The 18,070-nt window shown below is 40.1% G+C and overlaps 2 protein-coding genes across 3 annotated transcripts; one reads left to right on the top strand and one right to left on the bottom strand.

Moving 5' to 3' along the window:
- The first annotated feature begins 1,765 nt into the window (after window positions 1-1,765).
- Window positions 1,766-8,030, top strand: skp2 (S-phase kinase-associated protein 2, E3 ubiquitin protein ligase). The gene is made up of 10 exons (XM_085414718.1): window positions 1,766-1,900; window positions 2,479-2,717; window positions 2,806-2,917; window positions 3,362-3,505; window positions 3,705-3,839; window positions 4,151-4,249; window positions 4,340-4,467; window positions 4,723-4,774; window positions 4,937-5,044; window positions 5,495-8,030. Exons 1-10 carry the CDS (start codon window positions 1,887-1,889, stop codon window positions 5,712-5,714), a joined length of 1,251 nt encoding a protein of 416 aa, XP_085270844.1. The 5' UTR covers window positions 1,766-1,886; the 3' UTR covers window positions 5,715-8,030.
- A 1,430-nt stretch (window positions 8,031-9,460) lies between these two features.
- On the bottom strand, window positions 9,461-18,070 carry nadk2 (NAD kinase 2, mitochondrial). 2 transcript variants are annotated; one of them, XM_085414716.1, is made up of 12 exons: window positions 17,287-18,070; window positions 17,106-17,194; window positions 16,931-17,019; window positions 16,604-16,685; window positions 15,194-15,277; window positions 14,165-14,304; window positions 13,915-14,008; window positions 13,632-13,775; window positions 12,923-12,978; window positions 10,475-10,528; window positions 10,274-10,397; window positions 9,461-10,167 (listed from the first exon to the last, which is right to left on the bottom strand). In XM_085414716.1, the coding sequence occupies exons 1-12, from the start codon at window positions 17,506-17,508 to the stop codon at window positions 10,029-10,031; spliced, it is 1,317 nt and encodes a 438-aa protein (XP_085270842.1). In that variant the 5' UTR covers window positions 17,509-18,070; the 3' UTR covers window positions 9,461-10,028. The 2 variants fall into 2 exon arrangements, with proteins under 2 accessions (XP_085270842.1, XP_085270843.1); XM_085414717.1 differs by having other exon boundaries at window positions 9,621-10,167; window positions 13,632-13,727.

Here is an 18,070-nt window from a genome sequence, read left to right as displayed (position 1 = left end):
TGGTATGTGAATAAAAACTGTGACAACATTAAGCCCACACAGCCCCCAGTTTTGAAGAGAAAAACTGATAACACAACAGTAGCAGTGTTGATGACGCTGGCACAGTTTAATGCGGAGCCGGAGTCAGTTTGCACATCGTGGTGAGCTCGGGTAGAGCTTTACGGAAAAGCTGCTGGAGTCCTTCATCTACGCACCTGATCAACAAAACTCTGACATGATAAGCAAACTTTGTATAGCTGCTCCACCAACCAACATCTGTTTTACACAGAGAGAAATCTCCAGGAAGTCTCAAAAAGTTGTATTAAGATATGCAGATGAACTGTTATCCCAGTCCATTGTTCCTTCAGTGGGCTGGTTTCAGTCATTATGCAAATGTACTGTTTATAAGATTGGGGAAACCTGCAGTCAGCTGAGACTGAAGAAGTCACTTGGATGAGTGACGAAACGTTTCTCCCACTGAACACGCAACATCCAGATGAAGATCAACTTTTGGAAACATGGTCTAGTGTACATCATGCCCCTCTTGACTATCACCCCTGTTTGCTTCCATGTAAAATCGGGCAGCTGCTGTCAGCCATGATCAAGCTGTATAATTTAAACATAGTATCAGACTAAGTTAACCCTACGTCCAGATGAACAGAATCAACTTCTGGAGATTTACTTATCTGGATGATTGAGCATGCATCAAGACACTAGACCATATTAATTTCAAGGCTTTCATAAAATGTTTCAGATTGAAAGTGAAATAATATAAATTGCATTAATATTTAAAATATAAAAATAAAAGCTTTTTTACGAGCAAAAATAAAATAAAATAAAACACACATGGGCAGTAAAACGCTGGGCCACTGACCTGAGGGTTGTTAGGTTGGACACTGATGATTGGTGTGGAAGAATAGTGGCTCTATTCTGAACCCCACACCCTGTCACTAAGGGAAAGCCCCCTTTAGGAAAAAGCTATTTTCTGCCATTTGTATCTGCAGTCTCATTCTAATAGGGTCAGCAAAAAAGATCAGGGCTATATTAACTTATATATGGTGTTTCTCAACAACCGTCTGGTGGCAAATGGCTGCATAACATTTAGGACACAACAACTAGTAAGTTTGGTACCAACTAGTGACAATAGCGCAATTAGTCGACTCGACGCACACATCCCTAATCTTACTTCATACGTCTTTTGACCCAATTGGTAACACAAGTGCATTACACTGATTACACAAATCAGTAAGATGTTTCCCTTTCCTAAAAAGAGTGTCATTTAGAAAACAATGACCTCGTCTTATTCTACTTATAATTAGAATTACCTCCTCCTGCCTACTTATTCCTCTATTTCTTGTAACGTGAACGGTTTTGTACTTTATATAAATGTCTCCCTTTTACTTCATTATCCCACGCCATTTCCCATAAATTCTTAATTTCTTTCCAAACGTTTCCCTTCAGAATTCGACAACGGTATCTGCATTTCAATATCTACTTTTTAATAGCTTCTTTGGCCAACCTATCTGATCTTTCATTACCCACAATACCTATATGAGCGGGAGTCCACATTATTACTATATTTTTGCTTTTTCACACACAAAATCTACGATTTTTCAACGCTTAACAATGCTGACAATGAATCACTATTATTACTTCTGAAAATCTGTCTACCACCCGTTCTAAAGCCAATGATATGGCACATAACATAACATAACTCAAAAAACTGCCACCTGGCGAAAGCACTAATGCGTATGACGTATCGCGATCTACGTGCAGGCACGTCCGTGACGTAACTATAAGAGGGCGCCCCGGTGTTGGCGGCGAGTTTAAAGTCTCGGTTGGAGGGCTGCAATCCAAGCAGTCTTGCACTTTTCGTGTAGGATCGTACTTGGTTCGAGTTAAAGGAAATGCCAGGCGACAGGTATCGTCCTCAGTGGTTCTTACTTTCTGTTACTAAACATATTTGAGGTATAGCGGTGCATAAGTTATCTGTCAGATGTGTTGCACATGTGAGAACGAGCCGCCATCCCAAGGCTAGCTTGGTGCTGTTTAACTGTCCCGACTCAAAACTGTGCTTTCCATTTCTAAAGTGGTGTGAACAAGGCGGTTTTTATGCGAAATTGTGTGTTCGGTAGACTGTCAGCGTCGTTAGTGTAAAACTGTACCGATAGCGCGCTTTCTCCCCAGCGCTTTCCCTCCACGCCTGTCAGCGGCTCTTTTCTTCCCGGGGTACACGCTGTAAGCTAACCGCAGGGCAGGAGTGGACGTCCTGGACCACCTGCATGTGTCTGTACTGAAAGACAGGAGACGGTGTCTGTCGTTTGGTCTTGCAGTCAGTTTGCGCGGTCACTCCGCTGGTAGCTACATCAATATGGCGGGCACGGAGGGGTTCTTTAGAGGAAGCTAGGCCGCTAAGTAGCCTTTCTGTGGGGTGTCTGTGTAATGATGAAGCCTTGTTTAACGATGCCCACATGTCTGATTAACCTCTGCTTCCAACAGTGTCCCACTGCAGGATCGTCCCTGCCTTAGTCTGCAGGACTCCATGCTGACTCAGCCCAGGAAAAGCAAGTCCAGAGGCATTCTTAGCGAGGGCCTGGACACTGAGTGCACCCCAACAGATTTCATCCTGCAGTTCACACCACCGCGCAAGCAACAGCGGCTCTTCAGCAAGGGGAAGGAGAATGACAGCAATCAATTTGTTCTTAGCAGGAGATCAAGGAGGAAAGACTCCTCACCAAGTAGGAGCAGATGCTTTTCTGATGTTTAAGATGAGGGCTTTCACCTGTGATCAACTTAACCTTTTTCCCTTTCTCTTTCCCTCTGCAGACATTTCATGGGATCAACTACCAGACGAGGTTGTTCTTAGGATTTTCTTCTGCCTTCCTCTGCAGGACCTCGTCAGAATATCTGTAGTTTGCAAGCGCTGGCAACGTTTGGCGTGAGTCATAATGATCATTAACAAAATCTCTGGCCCTGCTTCTTCCCGCTTAATTTTTTTTTTTTTAAGTGCAGGGCGGATCCTAAAGATTGAGTTTGCATACTTCAAACCACGCCTCTGGTTCTTTCTCACATCTCGTGACGCTTATCACAGTATTCAAAAATATGGAAATCCGTGGCCCTGTGGATTCCTCATTAAAGGATTACTCCTAGTTCATCCATTAAACAGCTGTCACAGCTACTTGCACACCATCACATTCGAAAGTATTAAATTCTGACAAACTGGTAGACAAACGAGTTTGTGCTGCTTGATATTCTCAATGACACACACAATGAAACCCACATTAACATTTAACAGAACGGGTTGCTGTGTGCAGGTTATTTACTGCAGGCTGCTGTAGGGGTTTGCCTCCATGACACCTCTTTGCTTGTGCATTCATCACAGGTTTGACGAGTCTCTGTGGCACAGTGTGGATCTAGAGGGGATGACCCACACGGCTCTGGCTCTGCAGCAGGTGCTGAGGACTGGCATCCGCAGACTGCGCTGCCCTCGCTCCTTTGTGGAAGAGTTGCACTTAACAGGCAGAGGGTTAGTCACATTTATCGTGGTCTGTCCTGATTTTCTTCTTCAGTGGAAGACTTACTGAGTTTTCCTTGCCTGCGAAAATCTAATGAAAACTATCTAATGTCTAACTATTTAATTTTCCTTCACACCAAAGAGCTCTAAGTATTAAGTTCTGTGGCACTTAAGTAGAAAAATGCTCTTTTCTTTCTTTTCCATTATACAGCTCTTTGCAGGTGGTTCAGATGGATCTGTCAAGCTCAATCATACCAACGTTGGCTCTGGAAGACATCATCTGTCGCTGCAGACTGCTAGAATGTCTGAGCCTGGAGGGTCTGCAGCTCTCTGACACCATCATCAGGTGAGATCTGAACCATTTGCTACTGATTAGAGCAGCAGGGATGTCACTGATTCCCAGGGTCTTTGCAGCTGCTTTTCTCTTATCAAAAATATGTCTGAGCTTTTCCTGACTTCAGATGTCCAGGGAAACATGCCTTTGTCTGAAAAGTCAGTGATGCTGTTTGTAGTAGAGCCTCATCAGAGATGGAAAAGTCGTGCTGTGACTGTTGATTGTAAACTGGCAAAACACTAAATTCCTCTCAGTAAATGCATTTTCTGAATGTGTTTGAGCCTTAAATTTGTACTGTGTGTTTGTTAATCTCTTTTACTCAGCTGTCTGGCAAAGAACACCCGCCTACAGGAGCTCAACCTCAGCGGCTGCTCTGCCTTCTCTGCTCCTGTGCTCACTAGGATGCTTAAATCCTGTTCCCGGTCAGCTGCTCAGTCCTTATTTACTTTGTAACCACAGTTTAAGTTTCTCCTCTGCCTCAGATTTACTAATGCAATTATTTTGTGTTTCAGTATACAACAGCTGAACTTATCATGGTGCACCTTTGATAATAATCACATAAAGAGCGTGGTTGATAATCTGAGTTCCAGTGTTACACATCTCAACCTCAGCGGTTACAGAGAGAGCCTCACCCTAAATGGTGAGTGGTGGAGATCTTCAAGTCACTGATTTCAACACTAACAAATACAGCTGGTTTGTCCTGAATGATGTAACACAGAACAAGCTGCATAATGATACAGTAATTTGATTCACTTGACAGCTTGAAGGGTAACACTGAGGGTGCTGAAGTGAAATTACTGTAGTTTGTGAAAACTATATATAGATCGATCTAGATCTTAAAGATTGTTTGAGTTGCATCATTCTGACGTGTGTCTGTGTTATTTCTCATTTTTAGATGTGAAGGTGTTGGTGGAAAAATGCCGCCAGATTAAAACTCTAGATTTGAGGTAAAAGTTTAGTCATTGTTCTATGTTTGGTATTTAACTGTGGGGTTTTTCTTTAAGTTGTCTCGTTTTATTTGCTATTGCAAATTAAATTGTCATGGATGGAAAAATGTCTTTACTGTGGCCACAGATGACTGCAGCTTAAAATCTGTTTCTGTGTCGCAGTGATAGCACTCTGCTGACAGCTGACTGCTTACCTGTCCTCAGTCAACTCAAGCACCTGCTGCATCTGTCCCTGAGCCGCTGTTATCACATTCACCTTGCTGCTCTCACGTAAGTTTTTGTCTGCCTCCCACCTCCATCCATGTCACTGCTAGTTAGTGTGTCCCATCTGATCGGATCTTCTAGCTTATTTATTTTTTTGCCACAGGTATGTAGATGTTTGTTTGTGATTATTATTCAGATGGAAACGCACTGTCTAAGTTACTAGTAAAGTACACGGATGATGATTACAGCACTAGTCTGTTTGGTAACTAGTGCTAGGTGTGGTGTTCATTTACAGTTTGATTTTATTAGTACAAAAACTCTGCTCTAACCTCGAGCTCTATATTTGGGACTTGTTTGCATGAGTGAATACTGAAAACTAAATGCTGGTCTAGATTTTATTTGGGGCCTAAACGGGGAAAATCTGTTAAATTTAATTTATAGTTTTCTAAAAAGAATATAGAATCATATTTGAATAGCTGAAAATCACGATTAATACTTTAGCTGGTGTGATTGCAGTGACGTGGGTATAATGTTCCCTGTGCTGAGCCAGCTGGATGTGTTTGGGCTGGTGCAAGATAGCCAGCTGCCCTCTCTGAAGAGGGAGATGCCTCATGTGAGCATCAACTCCAGACCTTTTTCAAGCATCGCCCGGCCCACACCGGCCAGCAGGTTTGTTGGATTCACCAGCGACCGCACCATGTGGAACAAGAAGTGTCGACTGCGGTTTGGACTGTAACAACCATGGCTCCTCCTTATTTCTTTAGTCCAGTTAGTTTGTAACGCAGAGAGTTTTGTCCTGCAAAATTCCAATGCATTCGGGTCTGACCTGGTGTGCAGTAATGGAACAATGTTTCAGTGTTTGCTGCTAAAGAATATGCTTTCTAGCCTTGCTTGCACATTTGTGTGCTCTTAAATGCAGAGCACGCAAGCTTGTGAAGAAATGTCAGGGTTGTGAAGTGAAACGTTACATTGTTTTAGGTTCTAATAATGTGTTAATTCATTTAAAAAATGTATTGAGCATGGTTTAAAAGGGGGTAAAGTGATTTAATTGGCTAAATACTCGTATCAGTTTTGCTCACTAATATCTGGAAATCAGTAAATGCATAATGAAGGTATGTTAAGGAGGCATTTACTGTGCTGCCTAAATGATCACAGATCTTTTGATAAGCTTAATGATTTTAAAACGGCCTCTTCTATTTTAGAAAAGTCAAATATTGACTATCGTCCAAATAATTTTAACTTGTAATCCAACATTTATCAGTTGCATCCTTACCTCCAGCTGTCGACATATTTAACAGTAAAAGTGTTTTGTGTGTGTCAGCTGTAAGAATGAGAGAACATTTGATTTTAATTGAACCAGTTTTAATGACAACTGATATATGTGGATCTGTCTCAACACATTGTTGCTAAAGAGACTACCTTTTATGGACTTCCAAATAATCTGTGTTGCTTGGAGTAATCCAAGTAGCTCAATAGTGTGGCTGTGTTTGCCCTCGTGTCAGCTTTAACTCTAGGGGAACATGTGAATGACTTATTTTCACCTCCGCGTCCTTTCTCATAAACCACTTTAAACTAAAAGCTATTGAATTTTTCTGTGGGATTTATTTAACTTAAGGAAACTTAAGATAAGGAAATGTACAGTTTGTGCCACATGTTTATGTAATGTTTGCCTCTGCAGCATCAGTGGATTATTAGATCAATAATGATGTTCAAATGTTAAGTTTGATTTAAGTTTTAAAAACTATTGCTTTTCCTGTAGAGAAATGAGTTGTTATACATTGTCCAGTTTTAAGGCTTAAAAGTATTTGGACAGTGAAGAAGTAAGCAGATATTTTAGATTTCTTGTACTAAACTTGGATTCGATTGCTACTTGTATGAACCGACAGGAGTGAAGAGATGTGAATAAATTGAAAACCCTGAAAAATCATAAAAGACCTATTAGAGATCCCAAAAGGTTCATTCTGTTCATCTGGATCGTGTTTTCAATGTGAGAAATGTTTTCTCACTCATCCGAGTAACTTCTTCAGTCTCAACTGACTGCAGGTTTCCCCAACCATATAAACGGTACATTTACAACAGTACATGTGCAGTTTATAAGGTTGGGGAAACCTGCACTCAGCTGAGACTGAAGAAGTTACTCGGATGAGTAACAAATAGGCCTCGGCTGTTTCCCATGATGCACTGAGTATTTCTTCTTTCCCTCTCTCTGTGCTTACGAACCACTCTGCTCTCTGGTTCGGTTTACTTTCCCTCAGCCCAACCAGTTTCAGCAAATCGCTGCCTCTCCCCAAACAGTGTCAAAGGATTCTTCCTGTTAAAAGGGAGTTTTCCTTTCCCACTGTCAAAGTGGGAAAGGAACCACCGTTGGGGTTCTCAGTTTTCTCCGTAATATTGTAGGGTCTTTACAGTATAAAGCGCCTTTAGGCGACTGTTGCTGTGTTTTAGCGCTACATAAATAAAAGTGAACAGTGTACATTTGTGGGCATGGCATGAACTGTGACATACTTGCAGTGCTGACAGATGATTTTCTTGTGCAGTTACAGCAGACTGACTAAAATGGTACACTGTGCAGATGATTAAATGCACTGAGCATAACCAAATGTATCAAGGACAAGGGAGGCTGCTGCAGACGGATAGTTTTTAGCATTTCTTCCAGCAGACAACTTCTCAAATCTGATTGGGGTTTTTTTTTTTTTTTTTAATTAAGGATGACTCCTCCCACAATTTGGACCATTATTTCAGCCTCCAAATTCTTAATTATTAAAAATGATAAATTTCCTGTTAAAGTCACAATGAAAAACAACCTGCTTGATACAATGAAGACAGGAAGGTAATAAGATGAGCTTAATGGGGGGGGGGGGGGGGGGAACAAAAGCAGCACACAGAAGCACTTGTAGTTCATATCACTTTATCGAGTTCCAAAACAAAACATTCCAGTAGAGTGTGTTTCCATAGGGAAACTTGCCTTTGGCATGGTGCATGTTACACTTTGCAGATAACTTTTCAAACAGAACATGGTTTTTGCAAGAACGCTCCAAGTCAAGAGATTTGTTGGGTTAAAAATAACTTTGTATCCATCAGATACTATTTCACCTATAACTTTAGCCATGCCCACCACAGACAAGACTGTTTCCTGTCTTAGGAGGTGTCAAGAAACAGCCCCTTTAACTCTACCAGAGAAAAAAACCCCAACCCTTTAAACATGGAGTTCTCTTTGCTGCACTACATTTTTTTTTTTTCCTCTAAAACTTACCGTTCTGTGTGGCTCAGACAGCTAGGAAAAATAGACACTATATTCCAAAAATATCTTTACTCAGCAAGCCGCTGTGCTTCAAGTCCTCTGCATACATTTACAATTATAAAACTTACAGCGGAATTGAATATATGCTTGGACAGGACTGATGAATCTAGATTTTTCTCTAGTGTTAACGAGGCCCTGAAACCAACAGAGAATGTCTCCTGGTAACAAATACTGTACCAAAGCCAGATGTAGCATATCCCACAGTTGGCCACAAACTTGCATTAGTGAATGTTCTTTCAATACCATCAAGACATCCTGTAGATTATTTCCCCCTCAATTTATAGGATAGTAGATAGTAGGATGAGTAGGAAATGTGGATTAATCCACCACTGAAGACAGCTGGCTAGCTTATAGTATTGGCTGATAATAACTTAACATATCCAGTTATATATAGATATATATTTAAAATGGAGTGCTTTGAGTGGTCTGTAGGAACAGAAAAGAACTCCATGCTAGTTGTGCCATCAGTACATATGTCGAGTGTTAAACTTTTGTTTTGGTGGGGTGTTTAAAAACCCTGTCACAGTTTGACCAGCAGGGGGCTTTGCTTCCACAGTCCTCTTAGCACTGCGCATCACATGTAACAGGAACGCATCACAGAGCCAGACGGTTGTGCCAGTAAGTTACTAATCAGTTTGAAAATAATGATTCCTTTTAGCCTACATAATAAATATATAGATAGATAGAGAGAGAGAGAGAGAGAGAGAGAGAGAGATATATATATATATATATATATATATATATATATATATATATATATATATATATATATATATATATATATATATATATATATATATATATATATATATATATATATATATATATATATATATATATATATATATATATATATAGAGATATATATATAGAGATATATAGATAGAGATATATATAGAGATTGGAGATGTAACATGGTAAAAAGCAAAAATTAAAAACTGAAATACCAATTGTCATTAGTATTTCAATAACATTCAATAACAATTGTGTTATTGTGTGGTTTTGTACATTTATGGTTACACTCTCCCCACGTTCTTGCACTTTTACTTCATCTTCAATTTCCCAGAAAGCTCCTCACATGAGTCAAGCATTTTATTATAATCAGCTCAAGTTATGCTATCAGTGGTGATAATCAGGAAGTCAAAGTGTGACACTGTCCTAATCGTAATGCATGTATAAAAAGAATCACCTGATGTATCAATATCAGAAGTTTGAACTCCTTAGAAATCTGCAGCCATGTTCTGTTTAAAGGTTTTTTGTGTATTCAGCAATAAATTATAAACTTGAGGCAGAGTAATTTGGATTTGTTGACAACAATAACTCTGAATAACTTTGCCCATATTCTTAAAGCTCACTCAGTAGTGTGAAACCTACTGAAAATCTTTGTCCTGTTTCAGTGTGGGGCAATATTCACAAACAGTTTGCTGGATCAGTGTAGCTTTTATGTCTGACGTTTCCAAAAGACTTCAGGTCTACAAAGAGTTTTTACATTCTTTCATCTTGGCCTTAGTTTCACTGCTCACTTTAGGGCTTGTGCTGATATACCGTAAATATAATCAGAAACTGTATCTAAATAAGGGATCATCTTTGTAGCTTGGAATATTGACACAAATATTAAAAATGAAAAGAAAGTGTAAATGGGTTTTGTTTGTAAAATATGTATAATAAAACAAAAGCAAAGGACAAATACTTCCCTTTGAACACATCCACTTGTGAACACTGTTAGCTTGAGAGATATTCAGACTTGTCTCAGTTTTCTAACACAACAGTCCGGAGCTGGTCCTCCTCGCTCATGCTGATTGTAGCGATAGCACCATCGTTGAATTCAAAGGAAGTCCCACCATCCACCACCATGCAAGCATCCCAACAGCGGGAGCGGACACACAACCTGAAGGCAGAAAAGAAGGAAAAAAAACCAAAACGATCAAAGGCTTCAGTTACAGCACAGACTCATCGACGTTGTGCTCTGCCTGAGACTGGTGATCACCACTGACTTTGTGGCAAAGCCTCTCTGTCGACTGCTGGAGAAGACCCTGTTCACGATGGGCTCCCTGACGCTGTAGAACAAACGGCTGTCATCTGGGCTGAACACTAGAGACTTGTTGTATTCCTCTGTAACTGATCACACAGGTGCAAGAGCAAGATAAAAAAGGCTATAAAACTACACAATAATGACAAGAGAAATAGGAGCTCACCTTTTTCAATTAATTCTTGGTTAAGGGGGATATCCAGACCTGACTGGGATTTCCCTGGAAGAAAATAAAAAGGCATTTAGGAAACAAATTGGGTTTTATGCATGCAAGGACCAGTTACAATCTACAGTTCCAGAACAGTACAATAGAGGCCAAATATTATCTAATACATTTTGGATTCCAGGTAAGTGGGATCACTGCAGTTTGTTAACTTTTGTTTTGAAAATTTGGGAAGTTTAGCATTAACCTTACTGGGTGTGTTACAGTTTAAGTCAGCGGTCCCTAACCCCCGGGCCGGTCCGTGAGTCGTTTGGTACCGGGCCGCGAGAGTTGCGGCTCAGGTGTGAAATGTATGGTTTTCAGGGTTTTTATCGGTTTTCAGCGTTGTTTTGTTATCGCTTTTATCGTTAACTCAGTTTTCCTGGGTCTTTTCACGTGTGTTATGAATAAATCTTCTTTTTTCGGTACTGGTACTAGTTTTATTTTGTTGTATTTATCCGCGACACCTTAAAGGCCGGTCCGTGAAAATATTGTCGGGCATAAACTGGTCCGCGGCGCAAAAAAGGTTGGGGAACGCTGGTTTAAGTGAAAGGTCCTCAGGATTACTAATAAAATAATACCAGGTTTTATTCTTTTTCTCCCCTCTTAATCCACATGCTGGTGGAAAGTGGACCTTTTGTACCTCCCCTTATTTTCTGTCATGAATGCTGTTCCAGTGGTGGACACCAGAGTTATTAGAGTTTTTCATTTTCATATTTTATTGCTTTTAATTGAATTTAGTTTCAGTCAGCTCCAGAGTGGAATGTTTAGTTTTATTTGTTTCAGTGTCTTTTAAATTATTATTCTATGAAGTGGAGAGTCAGAGGCAACATTTCTTGTAGGCAGGCAAGTACCAATAGAATCTTTACCAGACTAACACATACTAAAACTGAGGCTCTTTCCTTTAACAACATCATTTCAGTTGGTTTTAGCGTCAGTCTAGTTTTTATTTTCCATTTTTAGTTTTAGTTTTTATCTTAGTTAACAATAATAATAACCTTGGGTGGATACTCAGTGTTACCCCTGTCCACAGCTTTAAGTTATGAGGTAAGTGTATGTGCTTTAGCCCTAAAAACTCCAGACAATTTAGTATGTATGGATCTGTTTGACACTAGAATGTGCAGTATGTTTACCTCAGGCACACAGCTCTGGGTAATGTTACACCCACCTGCTGTTTAAAGCTCCTGCTTACAAGGGTCAACTATTCAGAAAAAGATGGTTAAAGGGAAGGGTGGCTTTAGCAGCAGAACTGCCAAGGGGTCATTAAAAAACAAAAATCATATAACTCTAAATAAATAGATAAAATCTGAACTTCATATTTAATCAGTTTGTGATAAATAAATTTTAAAAAATCATCAATATATCATTACAGTTTTATTCATCACAGTGAATTTTGGGGTGTGTCAGAGCAGTGGGGAAACCATAGCTGAATTGAGGAGGTGAAGGGCTTCAGACCGAGTGGTTGACAGTGAGTAAGAGAGCGGCTGCATCGGGCAAATAAAGAAAGTGGTCTTTTTCTTTTTCAAATATACACAAATTGTTTAGATTGACAACCAGGCAAATGGAACTACTCATTCTTCTTGAGAGTTTAGGTGTTACTATTTTGCTGCATTTGCTGATAAGGAACATTAAGACAGACACATCTTGCAAGTCTCTGCCTGCTACTCTGCAAAGTTATGATGATATCTGCGTAGGGATGGGTATCGAAAACCGGTTCTTGTTAAGAACCAGTTCCCACTGTTTCAATTCCTTGGAATTGTTTGCCATTTTTGCAAACGCTTCCCTTATCGATTCCAGTCGCCCCGAATGACGTCACCACGTTGCGGAGCGTCATTTACCTGGCAGGAAACACGGCGCCTAAGCAGCTCAGACGCTCAAAAGTTTGATTATACTTTACGAGAACGGATGACAACAGGGCAACTTGCAATACTTGCAAAGTAGATATTTCATTTAAGGGAGGAAACACTACGAATATGCAAAAGCATTTGCTCACAAAACACATGATAACCTTAAATGAATGTCGTGTTTTTAATGCCGCTTGACTCGTGAATCTCAACCCAGCAGCAGCGGTAACGTTTGCACGTCCTCTCCCGTTAATGCGGCAGGTAAATAATCAACTAACACACCACATTGAAGAGCCATAGGCTGGATCTCTTAAGATCTCACTGTTGGGTTTGTAAGGCCATGTTACTCCTAAATTTCTATCTTGTTCAAAGAGAAGATAAAAAACAAAGTTCTAAGCTAATCGACCTTAGTGTTCTCCTTTTTAAAAAGAATCGATAAGAGAATCGATAAAGAATCGAATCGTTAAATAGAATCGAAAGTGGAATCGGAATCGTGAAAATCTTATCAATACCCATCCCTATATCTGCGGGTCTTGCACCTCAAAATTTGCACATGTACAGTACGTACCAATTTTTAGAACTTCTTCCACTGCTTGTTCAGCAAGTTTATTGATGTTGTATGACCTGTGGAGCACAAGAGAGAAGCTTGTGAGGGAGCTGACAAGTGTAAAGACACGATTCTTTTCATTCTTATTTGTAAGGCAATATCATGCTTTACATCAATGGCTTTCATAATTTATAGGAAAAATAAAACGTGACAAAAATAAAACAATGTCTAAGTAAAGAATCAGCATTTTTAGTAGTAAATCACAGCTGGGCCAATATAAATTTTATATCTATCTGTGTGTGTTTAAGTCTTGCCTGCATCTCCTTTCAATGTTAGGTGAAGTTTAATAATATTAATCTGAATATTAAAAGCTCTTCATGGACCAACCAAAAATGAATCAAGTGTTTGGAGCCAACTAAGAGAAATTTACTTAAGTTTGGTTGATCCACACAACGTGATAAAGGCCCACTGGCTATTATTACTGTGCAGCTGTGCTCATACAGATGTTACAACCTAGGTTTTTCCAGTGACTTGAAACTTTTCCCATCACATCACACTTTTTACAGTCCAGTAGGAATTTGCTCACTTATGTGAAGAGACTATGAACCTATGAGGTTCATTTGCACCTGACTCAAGCATCAAAGCTTTAAATGGTGCAGGAAGAGCTATTCCTGGTGCAGGAAGGTGATTAGGAACTACTTTTTTAAACATTTAAAGTTGTTTTGTGTACCAGGCTTTGGATCCTGTTCCTGTGCATATGTTCAGTCCAGAACTCTTTTGTTTTTCCCATGGGCCATCATCCACGGAGATCTCGTAGTAGGAAGCCCTATGGAGCAAGAGGTTAACATGGGGTTTGAAGGATTTTAACTTCACCCTGTGGTGGACAGAGATTTTTCCTGATGAGTGCTGGAAAAGCATGCAGCATGCCAGTGAAGGGACTGAGGATTTATGAAAATTACAATATGCAAACATGCTTAGATGGGAGTAAGAATCTGTTTCCGTGATTAAGGTACCTGGAAGACAGAGATTCTCCAATGAAGATTTCATTTAAGCTTCTAACAGGGAGAAGGCTAGGCTTGTGGAAGGTCTCATGTAGTGTTCCTGTCCCTAGAAAGAGTAATTGAATTGGGAAAAGGACGCAGGGAAAGAAATCAAGAAAACATCAATATAACTCCAATCTCACGCCATGTTTGCACAAACTCAGGATTGAGTGACACTGGAGAAAAGAGACTGGATCAGACAAGCATGCTGAGTGGGTCGTACTGTTTAAGTTGTCCATGGAGGTGAAGCGGTGAGCTTGGTTGTGCTGCTCCAGGCTGAGCTGCTGTTCGTGGAGGTCCACTGGATTGGGATTTATTCCTGTTCCCTCTAAGTGCAGACGGATCCTCTGACGCCACAGCCACCTGAAGACAGCCAGGGAAATGTAAGGGGACGAGATCTGCAGTCTCAAGAGGCGTTAGCCTTGTGTCTGCGCCATTTCTCCATTTTCTATATTTGTCTCCGAATCCTCTTTAAACCACTTTTATGAGAAGAGGAGGTCTACTTTGAAACATAACTACAGAATCTGAGGAAATAAAACGGTGACACTAAGACAGCATCCCAAATATCACCATATTCATTTTTACTGGACACTTTTACCAAAACTCTTGACAGTGGGCAGCAGTGAACTCTAGTAGCAGGACAGTGTAAATGGATTTAGGATATCCGACTGAGTTTGACGACACAGCTTTGGGGTGTTAGACATCATATGACTTTTCCCCAGACATACAGATTTAAACTCCTGAACTCTAAGCTAATGACATGTCAACAACTCCATGGTGTTCAGTACGCTGTAGCCAGCAGCAAAGAGTTATGGACTATTTTCTGTACAACTTTGAACATAAAATAATCCACTGGTATTAGTTAATAACATAATGCAGTTGTCAGGGCCTTCAATACAGACACAATGATACAATTTTGCATTTTTACCTCGCAGAACCACAGTACATTTTAAATCAAACATGTTATTAAAGTGCAGAGTTTTCACTTTAACTCAAGGTACTTTACACTTTAACAAAAGGTATTGCATTAACTGTTTAACTACACATTTCATACACATTCCCCCATTTCCATTGGTAAGTTACCTGATTTAAAAGCAACTGTGGTTGTGCACAGAGGCAAAACTGCAAAAATTCAGCCCCTGTCCAAATACTTATGGACCATAACTGTAGATTGTCACTACTGAGCCAGAAAAAGCTGCTAACATTGAGGAAGGCGTGAGAGCAGTCAGCATTTGTAGATAAAAATACACACCTGAACTCACCACGGCACAGCTTCTCCAGTGCCTCTGGGAAGGCACGAGTGTATCGCACAGGCAGGCACAGATGACCTTCTGACCTTCAGTAGAAAGACAAAACTTCAATATACTCACCTGGAAATGTTAACCAGCAATCGGCTGGCTTAATCCCATGAAAAATTCAACTTATTTAAATACTTACACACCACTGCACTGAGAAATTTACATTAATGACTTATTGAGTTTTTCAATAAAACACACAGTCTTTATTATTGTGGGCTTACTATGCTTTACATTTACTTTCTGTTGTGTATATATACACTGTTCCAACAGTGGATGTGGCCAAAATTTCAAAGAATGAAGTCAGTGTACTTGCAAATAATTATTGCGAGCTAAAAAATTCATGGCTGTTCTAAATACTCATTTTCAGACAGTTTTCCCTTCTTCTGGCTCTGCGACAGTGAAGAGCCCCAATACATGTAAGACAGAGGATGAACTAAAGGGGCGGATGAAGGTCCAGCATAACGATAAAGATCGTCTCCAGACCATGCAGCACTAGTGCTGGAGGACAAAACGATCACGCTATTTTAAAAATGTTGATGACAATGATAAATTCAATCAATACACATGGCTTATCGGGCCAATAGATGTTCTCCCTCTCAACCCTGGTACCAGGGGCAATGGGGTTCAACAGGTTAACGTGGCTATAATACCCAACAAGTAATACCAAAAAGCCAGCTGCTCAGGAAGAGATAATACAGGTCGCAAAAAGGCAAAAGTGCAGAAGTCGTTTCCTCCATTTAGACTGAGCGCAGATGGACAGGTTAAAAAAGACACAGCGCCGACAGGTCCTGACAAAGTTCAGTAAAATGACACACCTCTTTTATTACTTTCAAAAATATGCAAAAGAATGTCTATTAAACTTCAAACTGTGAACAGGCTAGTCTTATTAATTGGAGGTACAGGTGCAATTATTCAGATACAATACATTAGTTTCTATTTCTATTTACATTTACATTCTATTTACATTTTTTTATGCCTGCACTGTTAAACAGTACAGCACAGTGTTATACTGCCAGTTAATTTGAGTTAATTGTATTTTTTAATGCATGTAAACCAGTAATTTCCCCATGTTTCAGGTAATTGTAGCCTATTAGTTATTAATACTTTTTCTTCAACTTTCAATTTGTATTAAAACAAACAGCTAGCTTAGAATACTAACATGTACCTACATCTATATCAATAATTACCAAAATTGTTTAATATAGAAAAAAAACATTAATAGTGATAATAATTTGGTCTACATTGCCCAGCTCTATGCAGAACTAGCCCAACAACAAAAATATGGAGTTGTACACTAACATAATAGGTCCACTTTAATTTAACAATACAATTCATATCCAACAATGGTCTGTTCTGTGCTTTACCTTTCAGGGTCTGTGTTAACTCCAACGACTGGTTTGTCTTTGCTAAAAACCTTACTGGCCACAAGTAGCATTGTTCCATCACCTAATAAACAAAAACAAAAAACCCCCACACAATTCCAGTTACTGAACTTGGATTTTGTTAAAGAACAAAGAGAGTGAAAGACAAGGAAGAACCTTTTATTCTGTGGTTATTACATTAACAGAATATATACTGGTAATGACCATATAAGCCATATATTATTGATGTTCTACATTTACAATGAATTACTGTCCCAAGCAGACAGCTTTGTTGTACAAATGATACCTAGGATGACAAAATATTCCTACCTCCAGCAGAGATAATGGTATCTGCCCACCGCACGACATCTTCATTGTATTCTCCTCTTTTTACCACTTGTACAGTAATGCCTTCTCTCCTGAAAACAAACAGAATACAAAGAGAGTCCCAGCTGCAAGCACTTCCCATTTCTCTAAGAAACATTGCTGTTGGACGGTATCTTACTGCAGGCTCTTCACAATGTGCTCCACGTTGCTAGTGTGGATGTTGTGTCTTTCCAGAAGGCCATTGTAGCTGGAGCCCTTCATAGCAAGCTGTAGAACACAGATTAAGTAAAACACTGGGTGAAGGGTAGAATGTAAAGTGGCGTGTTTGCTTTGTGGTAGTCACATGAATGCAGTCTTACCAACTGCTTTAGATCTTCTTCAGAAACTCCTGCATAGCGATACCGCTGCTGTTCAAACTCATACCGCGTAGTCTTTGTGACCACTGCTACCTTTTCTGGTTTGAACCCAGCTTTCGGTTGTGGTGATGCGCTGCACAGTGAAGCGTGGAGGGGGCGAAGAGTGTTTCCATACAGCAGGCTGATGGCTCGACTCCCGTGGCACAGCACCGAACGGCGAGCCATCCTTATTAAATGAACCTACAACCAAAAACTTCACAAAGGTCCGGTTAGAGTTACTCAGGGTCCTGCGTAGTGCAGCTGTTAGGGAGCGCACATACTGACTCCTGTCAGTACTCGACAGATGTTTCACAGTCAAGTGAGATCCACGCGCACACAGCTGTCAAGGACGGTCACCACCACGCTCGCTCCGTGTTGCAAGATGAAGACGTTAAGATTTAACTGTCCGAGTAAAGTATCTCCTCAGAACAGCACTAAAACGCCAAGAACAGCAGTAACCTTGCTGCTAACTAGTGATTCTTCTAACCATATTTGGCAGAACCGGACTTTTCCAGCTGAGCTTAACAAGCTAAAAGTAGCTAGCAGCTTGTTCACAAGTCGTTAGCCTGTCTGCCTATCACATCTTTTTCACTGGGCTAACTGTTGTCGCACGCCACAGTCAAGCCGTGCTACGCTCCAAAGCTCCTTAAACACGAGATAACACCCATAAGAAAGTGAATAATACGCGACAACATAGAAAACAGTGGAAGCACAAACCATGCAACCGGGCACGTACTCAGGCTGTACG

This window comes from Rhamphochromis longiceps, linkage group LG7 (assembly GCF_057381845.1).
Source record: "Rhamphochromis longiceps isolate RC_006_pf linkage group LG7, R_longiceps_female_GT1.1, whole genome shotgun sequence".
Taxonomy (NCBI): domain Eukaryota; kingdom Metazoa; phylum Chordata; class Actinopteri; order Cichliformes; family Cichlidae; genus Rhamphochromis; species Rhamphochromis longiceps.
This window is presented reverse-complemented; position numbering and strand designations above follow the sequence as displayed.

Excerpts from the sequence above, each read along its gene's own strand:
- skp2 (XM_085414718.1), top strand. Across the intron at positions 2,718-2,805 it reads GAGGAAAGACTCCTCACCAA|ACATTTCATGGGATCAACTA; the intron begins GTAGGAGCAGAT and ends TTCCCTCTGCAG. Across the intron at positions 3,840-4,150 it reads CTCTCTGACACCATCATCAG|CTGTCTGGCAAAGAACACCC; the intron begins GTGAGATCTGAA and ends TCTTTTACTCAG.
- nadk2 (XM_085414716.1), bottom strand. The coding sequence starts at position 17,508 with ATGGCTCGCCGTTCGGTGCTGTGCCACGGGAGTCGAGCCATCAGCCTG. Across the intron at positions 16,686-16,930 it reads TACCATTATCTCTGCTGGAG|GTGATGGAACAATGCTACTT; the intron begins GTAGGAATATTT and ends TTTGTTTATTAG. Across the intron at positions 14,009-14,164 it reads CTCCATGGACAACTTAAACA|GGACAGGAACACTACATGAG; the intron begins GTACGACCCACT and ends TACTCTTTCTAG.